This window comes from Chironomus tepperi, unplaced genomic scaffold (genome assembly GCF_022539635.2).
Source record: "Chironomus tepperi strain 1889 unplaced genomic scaffold, CSIRO-AGI_Ctep_v1 contig_364, whole genome shotgun sequence".
Lineage (NCBI taxonomy): Eukaryota > Metazoa > Arthropoda > Insecta > Diptera > Chironomidae > Chironomus > Chironomus tepperi.
This window is the reverse complement of record NW_027226486.1, coordinates 408,474-428,592: the sequence shown is the minus strand read 5'-3', so window position 1 is coordinate 428,592 and position 20,119 is coordinate 408,474. Positions and strand designations below refer to the sequence as shown.

Genomic DNA, 20,119 nt, shown 5'->3' with positions numbered 1-20,119 from the left:
AACCCTCATTTACAAGCCAAACATAACAAAATCTCTAATCCAAAAAGAACTCGTCCACAACATCACTAATTAAATGCAAAAACTGAATAATATTTCGTACCGTGTTCCTGTTTCTAATGAACTTTTTTTTTGCGCATTTAGGCTAATGTTTCAGATGATTAAGTGAGATACATTTGGGAGCGGGTCTAAAGATGCCATCATTAGATACCGGTTCATATCTATTAAAATCAGCAAGAAGCTAATTTAATGACTCGATCTATCACGTCTACCTGCCCTCTGGATCAAGACACACTCACAAAAAAGCTCACTGAGCAGCCTTAAGATATCGGCCATTCTAAAGTTTGCCCCTAAGAAGATCCAATGACCATTAAAATCTGCCAAATCATTCTGCGATGGTAATAATAACAAAAAAAAAGGCTGATGGCAAGGCTTCCAGGAAGGTCGTTTGTTTTGCTTTGGTTGTTGTTGTTGTTGGTGTGCCTTTTTGCTGCTCTCAATCGCCACACAAAAGAAATGAGTTGTACAATAAATAAATACAGCCTTCCATTTGCTCTCGCATGTAATTTTAATGAAACTTGATGAGGGGGGAATTTCGTATTTTTTTTTTTTATATACGGCACATCCAATCGTGAATTATAGTAATCATTATATTTGCCTTAATTTATAGCGATTTAGGGAGAGAACAATAAAAACGATGTTGAGATATTGTAATAATAAAGTTGTGCCTCAATATCTCTCTCACTTCTCTCGTTCATGATTACTTTTTTTTTATTTCATTTTCTTTTATTTGTATAGACCGTCATGATGCAGTCGTGTTGACTCTAGTGACTTGAAAGTGAAGATTTCGTGCTTCGACTAACCTCATGAAGAGATTTACGAGTGAAAAAAATGTATAATTAAAGTGCATTTAGTTTGTATTTCGGGAGCTTTTGGAAGGAATTTTAAAAAAATTTCGAAAATTTTTTCTCACCTCGAAAAGTTTTTTTAAAAATTTTTCAAAGGTTTTATGCTTAATCGATGGAAATATTAGTGAATATTGTGTAAAAAGATGGCAGAAGTGAAGTAAGATTTGATTTCAATCATAGAATGCTTTGAAAATTTTGAAAAATATAAAATTTTAAATTGTAAACAAAACCACGTGGATTATGAAAATCATCAATTTAGTGCAAAAACTCTATCAAAGCTTAAATTTAGCAACAGTGTAACTGACTACATATAATTTACAGCCTGAACTTCCATTTCACCATAAAACTACTTAATAAATCCTAAATAATTCTCATTCATTAATAACTTTCCCTTCTTTCTATTCATTACAGGAACTACTCAACTGTGATAGCTTTATGGCTCGTATGTTTATTTAGTATAATTAAGTATGCTGCAACAGCAGATCCCGTCTTCGATCCATCGACAACGATGAGATTAGTATTAGTACCAGCCGATGCTGCCGTAGGATCAGTGATATTTAGATTGAGAGCATCAGATGAAGAATTTGATTATCCATTAACATTTGAACTTGTTGGCGATTCATCGTCATCGACAGTACAAATTGACTCATTACCATGTACAAAATATAATTCAGTATGTCAAGCCAATGTCGTACTGAGACGACGTCTCGAACCGGGACGATATTATGACTTCCAAGTGTCTGTTAAAGACACAAAAGGTGGTATGGCACAACAGAGTTGTTCCATAACTGCAACGAACTTCACAACGCCAACCGATTTAATCTTTCCGAAGCGTACGAGCATCATTATGGTGTCAGAGGTAAGTGCAACATCTTTATTAATTAAATCTACATGAAACGTATGAGTATGCTGCTGCTGTTGCTGCTATTGATCATCATACAGATGATCAATTTATTTATGTGATAACGAGTAGCAATAAATGTTATTAACAGCACTTCAACTACAACTTCTCTATACTTTCAATTGCCGCCTATAAATTTTACAAAAAAATACATTTTATGCGGGACTTAATGTTATGATTTCTTTTCGATTAATGCTTTATAGTGCTATATATTATAAAAAAAATAAAAATTGAGAGGCGAATGATGTAAGAAGCATGTAATCTTTGTGAAAAGAATTCTCATGGTGAGGTTGTGAAAAATAAGTTGAACCATGCTAATAAGTGGTTGTTGCACTAAATGTATTTAGTGTCGCAGAACATCCTGTGATTATCGTGAATAAGTCATAGGATTATGATGTAGTTGATTATGTTCTGGATGAGATTAATATCTTCATTATAGGTTGGGAGTTGAGAAAGGCATGGGAAATCTTCCAGAATCATTGGTAATCTTCCAGAATCACCTGAAATCTTAAAGAATCACCTGAAATCTTCCAGAGTCCCACGAAATCTTCCAGAATCCCTCAAAATCTTTTGAAATCCCTTCTTAAATCACCGTTTCTCCATGTAAATCTGACACTTCATCTCAAATGCATCCCCTTTCCAGTCAACAACCTCTCAAGTCCCCCTCATCTTCAGCCATTAAAGCCTCATTTAAATCTTCTGTTTTTTTCAATATATTTATCAATAAATTCACAAACTTAAATTATTATTCACTTTAATTTCTCACTCACTCACTCCTTACAACTTTAAAGTAAGTTAACATTATAAAGGAAACATAAATTACTTAATGCTTATGCATATTTCAATATAAACATACCCATTATGTATATCCCAACATTGATTTTTACTTTTCAATCTTTAAACTCTCTTTTTTCACTCTGCGGGTCGTACTTATGTGTAGTACCTCATTGTACATTTATTGACCTCGCATTGGGTGTTGTTTATATTGAGATAAAGTGTTAAAATAATTGTATTTCGATTGAATTAAGACAGAAGTTACACAACGTAGAAACAATTAATAATTTTTGAGTGAGTTGATATAAGTAATGGGTTTTGGTGAGACTTTGTGGAGTGCAGTTCTTTGTGGGAGGAGATTTTTGCAAAGAATTGAAGGCAATTTCGGTCAGAATGATGCATTTTCTACTATAAATCTGCAATTTCGGCTGAAAATCTTGTCATTTTTGGCTAGTCTAACGCCATTTCGGATAGTATTCTGCTATTTCGGCTAGTAATCTGTCATTTCGGCTAGTAATCTGCCATTTCGGCTAGTAATCTGCCATTTCGGCTAGTAATCTGCCATTTCGGCTAGTAATCTGCCAGTTCGGCTAGTAATCTGCCATTTTGGCTAGGATTCAGCCATTTCGGCTTAAATTCTGCCATTTCGACTAGTAATCTGCATTTTCGGATAGTAATCTGCCATTTCTGCTAGAAGTCTGTCATTTCTGCTAGAAGTCTGCCATTTTGGGTAGTAATCTGCCATTTCGGTTAATAAGCTGCCATTTCGGCTAGTAACCTGCCATTTCGGCTAGTAATCTGTCATTTTGATTAGAAATTTGTAATTTTTTCTAGAAATCTGACATTTTGTGCCAAAGTTCTGACAGAAACCTTGCGAAATTTGGTACTCGAGACTCTCCACTCAATCCTCAATTCAATCCCAACTTGACTTGTATATTACCAATTTTCATGGGATGTAATATGCAAATTTATGGCACAAAAAACAATTTTTTTCATCTCCTTCATGTCTCTTTTACCTCACTGCGCTTTTGTTCAAGACATAAAAAACAGTTTTGTACATATCGTAATCCAATAATAGTGAGTAATTGAAAAAGTTGTTAAAAAAATCTTTTAGCACCAACGAAAAAGGAAGAAGAAGAAGTGTAAATCGAGGGAGAGTTGATAATCATAAAATAAAGATTATTTTAAACTTTAAATAAAAGAGTTAATACCTGAAATTTATTAATGGATGTATAAATGAGGCTAATCGGTCTTGGGATTACATGATTTATGGATTGCAAATTGAGTTGGAATTTTATGTACCTTTTTATGGAGAAATTTACGCTGCATTTTGCTTAATTAATTTGTATTTTGACTGTGTCGATTAATGAGGAGCTTAATCAAGCATGGATGAGGAGTTGTTGGGGTTGGTGTTCAAATCGAACATAATTTGACCCAAGTCCCCAACTTACCAAGCTCTACAACTGACTCAATTACTTCTTAACCTCAAAAATCACTTTTGGTCCATACATAACCTCAAAAGTCACCCAAATCCAACTCAATCTCCTCCTAAGGCATTCCTTAATAAACAAAAAAAGCTCATATAACCTTGATTGAGAGACTGTCTCGCCATAGGCAATCGGGTAGATGACTCTAAAAGAATGAGTTTTTAAAAGGCCCATCGTGACTTTTGCCGAAACACGACACCACACTTCATCATCATCTTCTAATTACCCGAAACAAAAAGAAAGTCGTGTATTCATGTAATAAAAATTTCACCTAAAGTGCTTACATAAATGAGGAGAGCTGGAAGTAGAGAATGGAGATGATGTGGATTAGGGGTTACTTCGAAGCAGTCATTTCACCTCGGGGTACTCTTCTTACCCCGGAATACTCATCTTACTCCGGAGTATTCCTCTTACCCCGGAGTATTCCTCTTACCTTGGGGAACTCCTCTTACCCCGGAGTACACCTCTTACCCCGGAGTACTCCTCTTACCCCGGAGTATTCCTCTTACCCCGGAGTATTCCTCTTACCCCGGAGCACTCCTCTTACCCTGGAGTATTCCTCTTACCCCGGGGAATTTTCCTTATTCTAGATTTCCTTTTGCTTCGGGGCATTCCTTTTACCCCAGAGCATTATTTACTTCGAGACATGCTTCTTACCCAGTGACACTGATTTTACCCCAGGGAATCCCTAATACAAGGAAAAACATTTCAAAATATATTTTAGCGCCAATAAAAGCATCAAAAATTATGATGATTTGTTAGAAGAAAATTAAAGCAGCACGTCGTCATGAATAATATTTTATATCCAAAAGCCATTAAAACTCGATCTGAAATATTCAAATTACAAATTAATAGCTGAAAGCTGTTATCATTATTATTCATGAATAAAGTTCTTATGAATTCTTAATCATTCTATAAATTAATTAATTATATTTTTTTTCTCATCATAGGATGCAAAACGTGGAACCGAACTAGATTATATCGTCTCCAGAAAGAATCCGTTATTTCCACGACCAGTATATTTAGAGTTATGGGGATCACCGCTCTTCGCCATTCGACAAAAAATTGTCTCACCTGAAATGACTGAAGGTACAATTTTCCTACTCGGTCCATTGGATTTTGAGAAGCAATCAATGTATCACCTGCAGCTTCTTGCCATTGTGAGTATTTTTTATTACTTTTTAATCATATGCCGATGAACATAAGACAAGATAATTTATTAGATCGACTTTTATTTTTGTTGATCCAATTTGCATTTTGTTTTGTGGCTGTTTCTCTTTTGAGACGCACGTCTGAATTTGACTATTTCCTCAATATCCAAAGGTTTTGTGGATCACATTTGTGGAACACAATTTATTCAAATTTTCAAGCCTCAAAATTAATTAAATGAAATTATTCTCCGATCTTCACGATCTATTTTTGAATGTGGAATCACTTCAGAAAATGACAGGTCTTGAGACCATAATTTACATATATTAGGGTGTTAAAAGAAATTATGCAACATATTTTGATATGAATGAGTCAATTAATGGCTGACATTTTGAGGTTTTTACGCGCGATTTATGGAAATTCTATTCAAAAATTCATTAATACATTATGAGTGCTGTTTTGAAAATAGCGAGATCAGCAAGGTTTGTTTTTGTTTTGATCCGATACCGGTACTTCTGGCTGACACTTGTGGAGCAGTTTTTATTGAATATTTAATGAGATTTTGGAGATTTTGAGATTTTTATGGATTTTTTGATGATTTTTAACATGAATCTTAGTTATTAGTCAATATTTTGCCTAATCAGGGGTGTATTAAGGGAACCAAGTCAGGATTGAAGCTTGTTGACCAAAGTGATATTCAGGAAGAAGTGAGGGGATATGGACAGTAGAGGTTCATAGACTGAAATTTGAATATTCTTATTGGATTGCAGGGTTAATATGAGATGTACCAGGCAGAGATTGAAGGATTTAAGTCTGAACTATACAATGTCTTACCAACTAAGCTAGGAATCATCAGATTCCTTCCAACTCTGCTCACCACACCTCATATCAACCCTCCAATCCTACACAATTTTACCTTAAATTAATCAAATTCCTACCTTCAGGGTTAATCTTAACAAGTAATTTACATACTTATTAAAGGAACTTGTAGAATTTTTACTTTATTTTATTTCATTTTTAATTTAACCAAAAAGTCATGTTAAAAATTGATATGATTTATTGAAACATGCATGTATGGCCAGAAGCAATACAATTTTTACAATCATGGTTGACATGAACCTGAACATGAAGTTAAATTAACTTTAGTCTTTTTTGTGCTGTGAAATATTGGTAGTCCTTAATGTAGCATGTGACAGGTTACATAAGTATTTTTAAGAAAGCTTGATGGGGATTTTTGGTATTTTTTTGAATTTAGTGACTTACTTGGAGCAGATATAGGCAAAATTTTCCCTACATTTCACACTTGAATACGCTCCTGATAACTGCTGCATGCTTAAATCGGTCAAAAGTCATTTTTAATCCATCTTCCTCAAAATTAACGCTTTGAAGTGAAATCGTGAACCAAAATTGGCAATCCGTAACAGAATTGTAGCCTTCCCAACCGTCCTGCTCCTACTTCCTCCATCATAATCCTTACTTGACGGTAGAACTTTCCCATACTTTGTTGACCTTAAGGATCAGATCAATTGTAAGCTTTTTTAGCTCTTTAGATGACACAAGAAGCTGGTTTCTAATTCCTAAGTGCCATACCATCCCTATCGACAGCTCCTACCTTGAAGCTCCTCAGCAATCCATCCAAAATCACTCAATCTCATCAACTTAAATTCACAATTCATTATGCAACAACTTATACTTTTTATAAAATCAACTTTATTTTCATCTTTCGTATAAAAAATCAGCAATTAAAAATATTTGATGTCGCATTAATGTCTCTGTCTCTTGCCTTTTAACAGTTCCGACAGTCATAAAATGTGAGAAAAATTTCAATGAAAAAAACGTCACATCTTATTATATTTCAATTAAATTTTGCCAATACCAAGAAAGCTGAATTAATTTTTTTGCAAAGTATATCCATTCATCCATCAAAATTTTGATCTTCTTCCGTTTGCCTTTATGCTTGCATTTTTAATGCTTTGCCTTTATTTTCAATTTTAAATTCTTTGGGCAGATTAAGAAGTTTTTGGTTTGAAGACAACTGATATGAAAATTATGATTGATATTCAGCTTTTCAAGCTATAAATTAAACAAAATTTCATGATTCTTGCATTTTTGAGGATGAAATCTTTTTTAAATTGATTTTCTTCCACGAAGGCAGAAAACAAAACAGAATTTTGTTGATGAGCAGCCACAAAATGCATCTTTTAGTATTTTTTTGTGAAATAAATATTAAATGCTTAAAGCAACAGAGTTGAAAGGAATTAAAATCTCCTTATAAGTCGCTTAGTATAGCTAAAATTTTACTGTCATGATACTTTGTAATTGGAGATATTGCTTTAAGTTGACACTGAATGCATCTCAGGGATTTATCAATATTTTTAATATTTTTTATTCAATTTCTAGTTAAATGCTGTGGATTTTCTACTGAAAGATCAATTTGCTGATGCATCTGAATCTTAAATTTCAAAATTTGGTCCATTTTCGAAATTATTTTCGAAATTTTTCGACATTAATTTCGAAGATTTTAGACTTCAATTTCGAATCATTCGACATTAACTTCGAAGTATTTTGACTTCAATTTCGAATAACTCGACATCAATTTCGAAGCTTTTCGACTTCAATTTCGAATCATTCCAACACTCTTATCAATAACTCAACTATAATTAATTTTAAATGGCGAACAAATTAAAGAGAAGTAAACATACATGCATAGTGACATGACTCGTTTACGAAATTCAATCCGCAATTATTGATTTGCTTGAAGGGAGAGAAACTTTTTGATTATTTCCGATAACCTTTCAATATGTTGCATAAAATTTAATTGTTAATAATTAAATTCACACGAATGTAAATTGCATGGATGTGGAGAATTGGTTGTGTAATTGCTGATTTACTGTAAGTTGGAGTGTTTTCTGCTGATTCTTGAGGATTTTGGAATCATTTTGGGAAGTTTAAGATCTAAGCTGCATCCTTAAGCTTTTGATTTAGACTATTCAGTTCAATTTATCCAAAAATTATCCTAAATTCTCAATTTTATCGTCATTTTCATCAAAATAGTCACAAAACAACACCAAACCATGCTCATACAACTCAACACATTCCATTTCCTTCCGCAATCAATCACGTATCCTTCAAATTTCGTTACAAATATCAAACAAAAACCGTCACGGCCACAAAATAACTTCAATAATCTTAAGTGCGCCAAACCGATTATATTTTGAAGTTTATTTACACATACATGATTTTTACATTAACTTAATCGCATCAACCAGTTTCTTGTCTTAACTCATAAGATAATTTGTGCTTAGTTCACAAATGACTTGAATTGATAATTAAATGGATTTTTTAGTCAGCATATGAAATAGATCGACTTTTTAACACAATTTTGTGTGTTACAGAATTGAGTTGTAAATTAAGGAAATGAAAATAAATTAAATGCTGAGGTTGATTAAGCATGTTCTAAAGTCTAGAGTTAATTAAATCTTCAGAATTGAGTTTTTTTGTGTCTAAGTGTTGATTGAAGTTGCTGAATAGTTTAAATTTGATTGTTGAGGATTCTATTAAGTTATTTAGAGCTTATTAAATGAGAATATTATTAATTTTTATGTCTGAAAAATTAGATTTGCAATAAAATCATGGATTATTGCATAAGCAATGAATTCGTAGATTCTGGGTAAGCTGAACAGCAATTACGGTTGTTTACTTACTGAGTTGGAAGTCTAATAATTAAATTAAGGCAATATTTTGTAAATATTCACTCTTTTTAATGAAAAAATGAAAATTTCAACTATAAACAGAGTAAAGGGGACTGTAACTAAATGATAAGTTGAAATTCAAATATTTTTTAACCGTTAAATTACAAATATCAGTATTTTTTGGCTTTAAAGCATCAAATTTACTTAAAAATTGAAGATAAAGCACAATAGACTTCCATACAAGTGCCACAGCTCAAAATTAAGTCTTCCTAGCTAGATTAACATTCTATTAATTCAATTATTCCCCAACAATAGCTTAAAATCTTTAATTACAGCACAATTGAACACTTTAATCCGTAAATCAATAAATCCACACAAAAGCCATCCAACCCTAAAAAATCCAAAGTTTAACCTCCTTGAACTCTTTTCAAAAAATTGTGCAAATACTCGACAACTTATCTCAGTTCCTAGAATTCCTCAAGTATCTCATAACCATGCACGTCCAACAGACATCAAATATTAAATAGTAGACAACCAGCTCAAGTGAAGCGAATTCATTTTTGTGATGTGCCAAATATAATTATTGCAATTCATTTCTGATGTGATTCAGCACATTTAAAACGGCTCATATGATCGTATATAATTAAAAGAAACAACAAAAGGCATTTGCGATTGCTTATAACGCAGTTAATTAAGATAAATAACAAGAGAGCCATTAGGATTTGAGAATATTTTATCAAAAAAAGTATAAATTACATACATTTTGTATGTTCAATGCCACAGTCGTGTGTGGGGTTTGTACGGAAGTTAGGTCTAAGTTTTGAGGTTATGTTAAGCTTATTTGCGAATGTCTCGTGACTTAAGAGTTTGAAAATCTAATAATCCAACTCCAAATTCACATCATCCACGTACAACCCCCATGCTGATTATCTCCAAGGATTAATTAAGCCTATCTCTCGTGAAGTGCAATTAAATTGCAATCTCGGACTTAAAAAGAGACCTCACCAGCCACCATTGACCATGAAATTAATTTATAAACACAAATGTAGCGTCAATGAGCTCCAAATTGTGCCAATTCCAGTCATGTGTGTGATATATAAATATAAACATTTTTGTGCCATAAATGGAGACGCAGAGGTCAGCGACAAAAAAAAAAAAGGTTTTCACCGATCGTATCTAATTAATATTCATTAATAATATTCGCTAGATTCAGTATTATTTTAACGGCACCAATCATCATCATCATCAACAGTCATAAATATCTTTTTTACAGACTCGATGCATTTTGATTTGATTTTATTCGTGTTAATTATGTGATCATAATATTTTATGTGATACTGAAGTTTTTGTGGAACTTGACATTCATGATGTTGTTTTTTTGGGACTTTGCTGCTTAATGAGCAGTGCTTGATGAGATAATCCAAATGTTTTCGAATTGAGTAGTTAAAATTAGTGTAAATTGGGTTGAAAATCAAGGTGATGATACCCTTAATGTTAATTTTAATGCCTTAATCGGATGGAAATGTGATTCTTGTGACTGTTTTTGAGATTATAAAGGCATTTCGTAAGTGTAACTTGAGATGATGGTGATAATCTGGTTGAAATTCATAAGAAGGTTACAATATGAGACAGAATCTAGTTTAAGATGGGATTTGAACCCACATCTTCTTTGGTAGAGGTCGTTTGGCATGATTTTAGTAGCCTTAGTCATTCTGTCAACAAGCTACAAGCATTTGATGTGAATATAATCACTATATAAGCTCTAGCACTCACTTAACAAAACTAATTAACCTACAAATGACTCTAAACACTCATAAATGCCTCAGACTCTTCCAGTTCCTGCTTTCATCAAAATATAAAGACCTATCCAAGATGAAAGTGGAAGATTTAAGAACAAACATGCAAAATTGAAGCAAATTTCGAATGACTTTCCAAAATAACTCCATAAAATCATGTAAAGCTACAAAATCTCCCACAAAAATCTACAAATTTCTTTCTTATCCTCCTTGCATAATCTCCTTAAACTTCAAATTTACTCACATAAATTATTATGACTAATTACCAAATATTAAGATCAAGATATTGGCATATTGACAGGTCCATTTCTACTAATTAACCGTACCAAAAATATATTTTGCAAATTAATTGTGTATCAACTTATCATGAACATTTGCACGAAACGTGATTAAGAGAAATGAGAAAGTTAATTAACTTTACTCAAAAAAGAATAAGTGAAAATTCATAAAAAGCATTGGAAATTAAAGCTCAACTTTTTAGAGACTTCCAAAGTGCATTTTCTAATCCTAGAGTTAATTTCTTAATAACTCAAAAATTTGGGTTAGTTTGTGAATCACACGTCTAATTGAGGTTTAACGTTGAAAAATTGCAATTTTGTGAAGAAAATTGAACGAAAGATCCGGTTTCGGATGGGAATCGAACCCACGACCTCTCAAGAATGTGAGAATATCCGGTCTGTGGTCTAACCAACTCGACCACTGAGGCCATACCATTAAAACTGGCAGAATCAACTACATATGGTTCTATACCCATGATTAGACTACAACAGGACTTCAAGCTACTCATCCTCAACTAAACCAATTCCACATCATTACCACTCAACCCCAACACAGCCACTTCAATCATCTACATCAGGTCATGTCAATGTAAAGTGAAAATAGTTTGACATAATGGCATCAAATCTACACCTAAGACTGAGCTAATGCACTCAAGAGACTTCCTACTTTCGAAAGCCTGCTATATGCCATCAATATTCATCACGTTCATGTTAAGGCACATATTCATCATAATAAGTAAATCACCTCGAGAGAAAAAAAAAAAGAGAGCGTCAAGTTGTCAATTTTGTGTGCGATCTTAAAGGCACACAATTGAGCATAAAATAACATACATGCATTTAAATTAGATTTATGTCACATTACATGCCACATCATTTATCATGCATGGCTATTCGTCTAGCTGCATTTTTAATATTTTCTTTTTGACGTGATCGGTGGTCTTAGAAAATGCCTTTAAGCATCAAGCATCAAGCATCATGACTAACAATTGACTTAAGTACATTATTTTTCAGGAGAGGATTATGTAATGTGTTGAGGATTAACATCTAAATATTGAGTGATTTAACCAATTGTTCACGGACCTCACCTATGTATGATCAATGAATATTTATTGAGATTAGTGTCATCGTTTTTGTGATGAAAAATATTAATCTATTGATGTCCGTATAATTTACTTTCATTATTGAAAGTGAAATTTTTGGCTTTTGTTGGATGGGAAGGAATGATGATGATGAGAAGTTGAGGAATCAGGGATGAAAGCGCATTTTTGAGGGGTTTTATGTTGAATTGAAGCAGAAAATCAAGCCATTTAGAATATTTTGCATCAATAGATGCATAAAATTCGCATCAAATGAAGCAAAAAGGCATCAAATGATGCAAAGAAGCCTCAAATGATGCAATAAAGCCTTAAATGATGTAAAGGAGCCTCAAATGATGCAATAAAGCCTCAAATGATGCAATAAAGCCTCAAATGATGCAAAGAAGCCTCAAATGATGCAAATCAGCCTCAAATGATGCAAAGAAGACTCAAATGATGCAAAAAGGCCTCAAATGATGCAATAAAGCCTCAAATGATGCAATAAAGCCTCAAATGATGCAAAGAAGCCTCAAATGATGCAATAAAGCCTCAAATGATGCAATGAAGCCTCAAATGATGCAAAGAAGTCTCAAATGATGCAATTAAGCCTCAAATGATGCAAATAAACTTCAAATGATGCAAAAATGCCTCAGTTGATGCAAATGAAGCGAAAATCATTAAAATCCGCATCCATCAAATCTCTATTTTCACCATCCACAACAATGTATCACCAAGCTACAAAATATACAATAACACACATATTCGAAGACCATAGGGCATGTCAAAAAGATTGAACAATGCCATTCATAAACTAAATAAAATTATGAGCCTATCCATTTATCCCATTCACAAAAATTGAAGAATAAAAAGTTATTGCAAAGAAAGTTTTTAAGGAAGCGAGAAGTTGCGAACACAAAGAACATAAAATAGGCAAAACAGCGGCAACAAACACAAAATGTGTAATAAAAATCGAGAGTAATGTTATGAAACATGACAAAAGGAAGGAAAAAGAAAATGGCACACAAAAGGCTGAACTGATGAATTATATGCGGTGGTGGCTGTAAAGTGAAAGTCAATTCCAATTGTCTAATATATTTTATAGGTTTAAGTAATGAAATGAAGTGCATAAAAGCTTTTCCTTTCCATTGCACTCAATTGATGATGAATAATAATAACAGTGTGCGGTGAGGCTGAGAATCAATGCCTTAATATGAATGAATTTATCGGGTTAGGGAAGTGGAAATTATCATCAAATGGAATTTCTCTTTCATTGTACTGCATCGCATGCAATGTCTTTGTAGGACACAGCTGAAAGGTCATTTGATTCTTAAAGAAGTCGAGACGGATGTTGGACTAATGCAGAATTCTCGTAAGAAGTCATAGATCAATTAAGATTATAGGAAAGTGTCGATTCCGATCTTATTTATGTGATCTGATTAGATTGATGCAGTAAGACCTGGATTTTAAGCTTATTATTGATACTGATGTCAACCGGACAGGCTTATGTGCTGGAGATTCATGGCATCCGATTTGAATTAAGGCAGTGATTGTTGTGATGACAGAAACAGTCATTGTGGTGGCTTAGTTAGGTAGAATGTGAGGAATTGAGCTGTTTACAGCTGTTTGGGCTGATTTGAGGATTCAGGAACATTTTTAAGTATCAATTCTTACTAGAGGTCAATGAGTCTTTCCTTCAGTAAACCTCTTAAGTGACCAGCAGCTCTATAGCTCCTACAACACGTAAATCATCAAATTCCAGATGATTTAATCAAGAATCTTCAAATATCAGCCAATTCCACTCAAGATTCTCATCCAATAACTCTCAAATGACAAAATTCTCCATCCTATAACCTTCCATGACACCACATCCATCCCATTAACCCATAATCACTTACATCCAATCCCATAAATTCATCCGTTGACTAACCAAAAGTCATCAGCCATCTTTCTCACTTCATTAATCAAATAAATTGCATTTACATAAGTTTAAATGATATTTCATAATAGTCAGCACAAAAGAACATTTTAAAAGTGCCTGCATCTGCAGCATACTTGATAGTCCGAATGACATTCATTGTAGGAATAATTTTTAATCAACTTGCAACCTTCACAACATGTTTATAGTTCAACATAAATCTTATTCTGTCTCTTCTATACTTTTTTTTTGACATAATCCATGACAACCAGCATTCACAAGCTTGCAAGTTCAAAGACTTTACGTTACATTTATGGAATGAATAAAAAAAAGAATCAAAGCAAATGATAATTTTTATTGAACTCAACACACCCATTCTGGTTAATAATAATGTCGATGTCTTAAAAAAATATTTTAAGTAGCTCAGCATGTGCTCTTTAGTGTTGATAATTAACAATTCATTGTTTTCTTCTTTGGAATGAAATTCTTAATTTCGCGAGGTGTGGGTTGAGATTGAGAAAAATTTATTAGTTGCTTGATAGGGCAGTTGTTGGGTTTATTTGGTGGTTATTGACTATAATTTGACATAAAATGACTGAATTGAAAGAGCAAAGGCTTCAAATTCTCGGGTTCAAATCCTTTCAAATCATAGTCAAGAGTTACGAAGCTGATCTAATGACTAAAATTGATCAAAATAGCCAAAAATCATCAAAATTACTAGAAATGATCACATAATCCTTGATGTTATTAATAACCAGTAATGGACATCAGATACCGCGGCACACAGACTACCCACTACTATCTAATCGTCAATATCGAATTCCTCAATTTTCTAACAGATATTTTGAGAAATTTCAGAGTTTACCGACTGTTTTGTCCCTGCTTTCTTAATTCAAGGATCAATTGTGATTCGTAACTCCCTAAAAATGCTGTCAAAGCTTGCTACCGCCGGATGTTGCCGGATGTTCCGATTGATGATTAGTTCGAATTGATCTACTGTGAATCGTAGGGCATTAATGAAGCGATTGGCCAAAACGGCTAATTCTGCTAGTTTCTTATTTTGATGTTCTGCCTCCATCTCTAAGGTTTTTCGTAATGTTCCCATTACCAAGAACATACTCTCTCTAAAGACAACTACTATCCATCACTTTTGTTAAAGTAAGGCAATTTGCCAGAACTAATCCATAGCAAATTATGAAAATATGACTTTTATCTTCATAAGTCAAAGGTTCAAATCCTAAATTTAATTGTCAATATTCTGGAACGATGAAAGATCGTTTGCCTTCCAAGTATTTTGCACCCAAAAACATTTTTTTTTGTCAAAATTTCCAACATCCTCACACCATGCGTCCCTCCAACACACACTACATCCATTCATAATCTCAACAATAACAATAATTTGTATTAAAATTAATGAAAAAATAAGTAAGGCAAAGGGAATTGTAATGAAATGTCAAAATAAAACGTCCCCACAATAATTCATATCCACGGTCAACAATGAACCAAAAAAAAAATAAGCGAAAGAAAGACTGTTATGAAATGTAACGAGATTTACAATATGTACTCCAGACTCGACATAAAATTCACTTTTCATTTCTTTTTCGCACGCTCCGCATATTTTTGTGCGAATGGATTGTAAATTATATTTTTTCGGTTTATTATTGGACAAGAGGTTGGATATGCTCGAGGTATTTCATTATTTTTTTGGACGTTCAATACATGCCGATGATCTCGAAATTGAGAGGCTCTTGTTAGCAACTCCAAACTCTCTTTTGATATATGCACCGACACTGAAAGCACTTCTCACATGTACAGCTCATCATGAGGTGACAAATTCCGATAGTTTTTGTTCCCATGATGAAATTGATGGCATCTCAAGTGACATAATGGACACTTTTTTGCAATTTCTATTATTTGTTTTTTCGGCAATCGATCATTTTACAGTCGGCAGACATACGTGTGGGAAATGTTTGCACAGTAAGATTGGAAAAGAAAATTGAATATGTTGACTGATTTGGTTTTTGACCTGAATTTTTGGCGATTGGAGATCGGAAGCTTATGTGGATTGGTGTGGGAATTTTTGGACTTATTGGGGATTGAATGAAGCTTAAGGCAGCTGGAAAGTATTGAATTTTGCTGATTTGGATAAGAAATGATGAATTCAGGAGAAAGTGCTGAATTCAGCTGCAATTTGGTGAGCTACTGCTGAATTCAGCTGACTTTTGAAGAACTATAGCTGAATTCAGCTCAATTTTAATGAATTAGTACTGAACTCAGCTGAAATTTGGTGAATTAGTGCTGAGTTCAGCTGAAATTTGGTAAATTACTGCTGGATTTAGCTGAAATTTTGTGAGTCAGCTCTGAATTTAACTGAAATTTGGTGAATTAGTGCTGAATTCAGCTGAAATTTGGTGAATTGGTGCTGAATTCAGCTGAAATTTTATGAATTAAAGCTCAACTCAGCTGCAATTTGGTGAATTATTGCTAAATTCAGCCAAATCTTTCAAAACATTTCCAATTCTATCTCAAAAAACAAACAAACTCATAATTCAGATTCACACCAAATTGAGACATCTTCACAAGCTCATTTACCTCCTTCAAACCGCGACTAATTCCAATATTTATTTTAATCCACTTCAGGATATCAATGACTATAAATTTCACTTTCAAGTCAAAGACAAATTAGTCGCTTGCTAATATTTACCAGATAATATTTTAATCCGGCTTATAATTTCTCATTTTTTAACCTTCAAACTCTCTTTTTTTATGCTGATTATCAGCGCTTCCCTGCATTATTTTCATAAATTAAAAGAAATGAAAGAGAAAAAAGTTATTTTAATTAAAAATTTAACTGATAAAAATGAACTCATTCTATAAATTTTATGAGGTAAATAAACTATATACAATACCTATATATTATCCACAAAACGAAGTCATTTGGCCAATAAGGCCGCATGCTGTGATACCTTATAAAGAAGGCCAATATTTACGAGTTTCATGTCACAATGTCGAGCGAGCGATATTAAAGCACGAAAGAATTCTTCTTTATGGTCTCTCATAATTTAATTAATCTCATAGAATGAGTAGAAATTTCACTCGGCACGACTTTTTTTAGTTTTCATGTTCATGTTCGGTAGTTCCGATTGCATCAATTTTTCATAATAATAATGAATTTTTTTTCTTAACTTTCAAAAAAGAGGTTAAAAATGTATTGAAATAAAAGGTAAATTTATCATTTGGAAGTTAGAAGTAAAGCTTCTGTTGCTGGTGTTGTGGAGGGAATTTTTTAACGGATTTTAGGAATTTGAATTTTAATTTACGTTAATTACTGCGTTTTACGTACGTAATCATCACACTTTACGTACGCGTTCAATACATTTTACGTACGTATCAATTTCATTTTACGTACGTAATCGTTACGATTTTTTCCACTTCGAAAAGTTTTTTGGCTGTAATTTCCATTTTAAGCTGATTTATTAATTTAAATTTGATGCAATTTATGTAAAAATATGGCAAGAACATTATTACATACTTTTGATTACACTGTGGCAAGAATAAATAAAATAATTTTGCAAAAGACATTTCCAACCACGTGTTTTTTTCATAATTTAGAATTTTCATCATTTTAACCAATTAGTTACTTGCTTATTATGATTTATAGTCAATAAATCTCAATATCCTGCTAATTCCATACAGATATCCACATTTCTTCTCTATTTCCGCATAGAAATCCACATACCTAAAGTGAAAACTCAAACAACAATAATCATATCCAACAATAAAGTCATGCAAAACAGTCAATTCATTTTTGTGGTTAACCACGAAAAAAGGTATATAATTTGAATCCTAAAGACTCCAAAAATCCCATCTATTGACATAAAGTAGAAAATTTTTCATTTCGTCTATTAATTAATTAATAGTCAAGGCAGCCGAGTGAGTGTGAAAGTAGACGATACAAAAGAAGCCTGTCTTATTTCCCATTGGAAGTCGAACATCATTTTTAATTGAATGGCTCAAAATTTACTTTTTTATTTATTGCCTTCCTCAGATCCATCAACAGACGTGATTTCTTCTCGATTTTACGATAGAAAGGCATGTAATAAGCTACAGTCAAACATTTATGACACATAAAAAGGTGTCTTTTATCTTTATTGGTCCATTGTTCTCGTTTTTGACGATGCCACATGACTTTTTTTTGATAATTTTTCATCAAATTTGTTTCACGTCGTCACTGCCATATCTGAGCTTTATTGTTTATGCGTAACTTGTTCCTGTTGCTTGTTGACTTTGTGATATTCAAATGAACACACTTATGTGTACTTAAAATCTTAATTGCATGCACATAAAGGTTAAAATGCTATAAAATGACATTAAATGTAAATAAAATACGGCAGCAAGGTAGCAACAATGTTGCTGAATATTGTAGGCAGATTTAGACACTTGATGGGGAATAAAAGTAAACAGAAATTGATTTTAATGAGGAATGAGATAAGTGGTCGTATTTGCTGTTGACTTTGATTATTGATGATGTGACTATATTTCATTGGTTAGCGCGATTTTCGCGGTGAGGAAAATTGGAAGTGTTGGTTTTGAGGTTAGATTGAATATTTGAGTCATATTAAGTGCCATTTTGAACATAATCCTAACTTTTATGGATTTAAAGAGTCGCGATAGCGTGATTTTCGTAGTTTTCAATATTTTGAGGTTATGTTGTTGAGCGCGATTTTCGCAATTTTCTAGGAATGTGGAAATCTGAATTTTAGGGCTAATTTCTATTATTTTAAGATTAAGTTCTAATTTTTAGGTATTTTTATTCATTTTTGAGGTTATGATCTAAAATTTGTGGTTAAATTTTTAATTTTGAGGTTAAATTTTAGTTTTTGATGGTTAAATACAGGAATCTTCATTACAGCTTGTGACTTATTGAATCAATCCAATTAATCCTCAATTCTAAAATAGTCAAACAATAACAACCTTGAATCTCAAGCATCATCATCAATAAATTACGACCTAAAATTTACAAACTTCAAGCTCGTCTTACATCCTGCAATAAATTTTACTTGAGCTTAAATTAATTTTTTCATTCAAAATTTATAGGATTACATTTTTATCACCATTATATATTTAAGTCAATAAATACCCACAATATACACAGTCTATCCATCCATGTAAATAAATATCACAAGGTTGAAAATCCACGCTAACCATAAAGTTATTTTGTGATTGCATGTTTATCACTATTTATCACTCATAAAATATTTAAAACTTCCTTTATAAAGTATTAGCACACATGCTCAATAAACAGCTCAGTTTTCTTCCTGTTGTCCTAAAACTAAATCTTTTTTTGACTGCTTTCGTTTTCATTTATCGTGAAATTAAAAGTTTCATGTTGTTTGGACATAATTTGTTGATTTTTTGATATTTTGGGGGCAGTTGGTCGGTCACCTAATTACTGTAATGTTGGTCATTTAGTTTTGTTTACATATGTGTGTTGTTTGGGTGCAATTGAGTAAATAAGAAGGTATGCTTGTTGTTTAATGAGTTTTTAGGGGTGATTAATGGATATGGATGTGACATTTAGGGACTTGAATTGATTACGATGCTTAAATGTGGTTGATTAGTTGATTTTGGTGTGAAGAAAGGTAAAAGTATCATCCCTATTCCACCAGGAAGTTAGGAAAATTCTGGTCAAATATCTAAGAGACCATAAAGGAAATGCATACTTATAAAGGAATTTGTAAATGCTTAGAGGGGTGTACAAGATGATTTTGACATGTACCATCCCTATTCCACCAGGAAGTTAGGGGAAAATAGGATTTTATTTAGTGTGATGTGAAGACATTATTCGAAAGGAATTTGCAAATGCTTAAAGGAATGCACAAGATTATTTTGATGAGAAAAGATCAAAGTGCAATCCCTTTTACACGCGGAAGTTGATAAAAATCTATTCCAAGAGTGCAAGAGTATAGAATGGATCTAAAAATGCACGAGAGTCTAAAAAATGATGAAATTGAGTATGGAACTGTACAAGTGCTCAAAAGGATGCGCAAGGGGTACACAAGAATCAAAAAGGGGTACACAAGAGTGGAAAAGGGATATGCAAGACTCAAAAAGGGGTATGCAAAATTCAAAAAAATGAAACTAAA

At 32.8% G+C, this 20,119-nt stretch overlaps 1 protein-coding gene across 1 annotated transcript in view; it reads left to right on the top strand.

Moving 5' to 3' along the window:
- Positions 1–20,119, top strand: part of Cad86C (Cadherin 86C) — a 217,620-nt gene that overhangs the window by 160,689 nt on the left and 36,812 nt on the right. The window contains exons 3-4 of the mRNA XM_070646587.1: positions 1,317–1,764; positions 5,018–5,227. Of these exons, the coding sequence (XP_070502688.1) occupies positions 1,317–1,764; positions 5,018–5,227 (658 nt within the window). The remainder of the gene's footprint in view (positions 1–1,316; positions 1,765–5,017; positions 5,228–20,119) is intronic.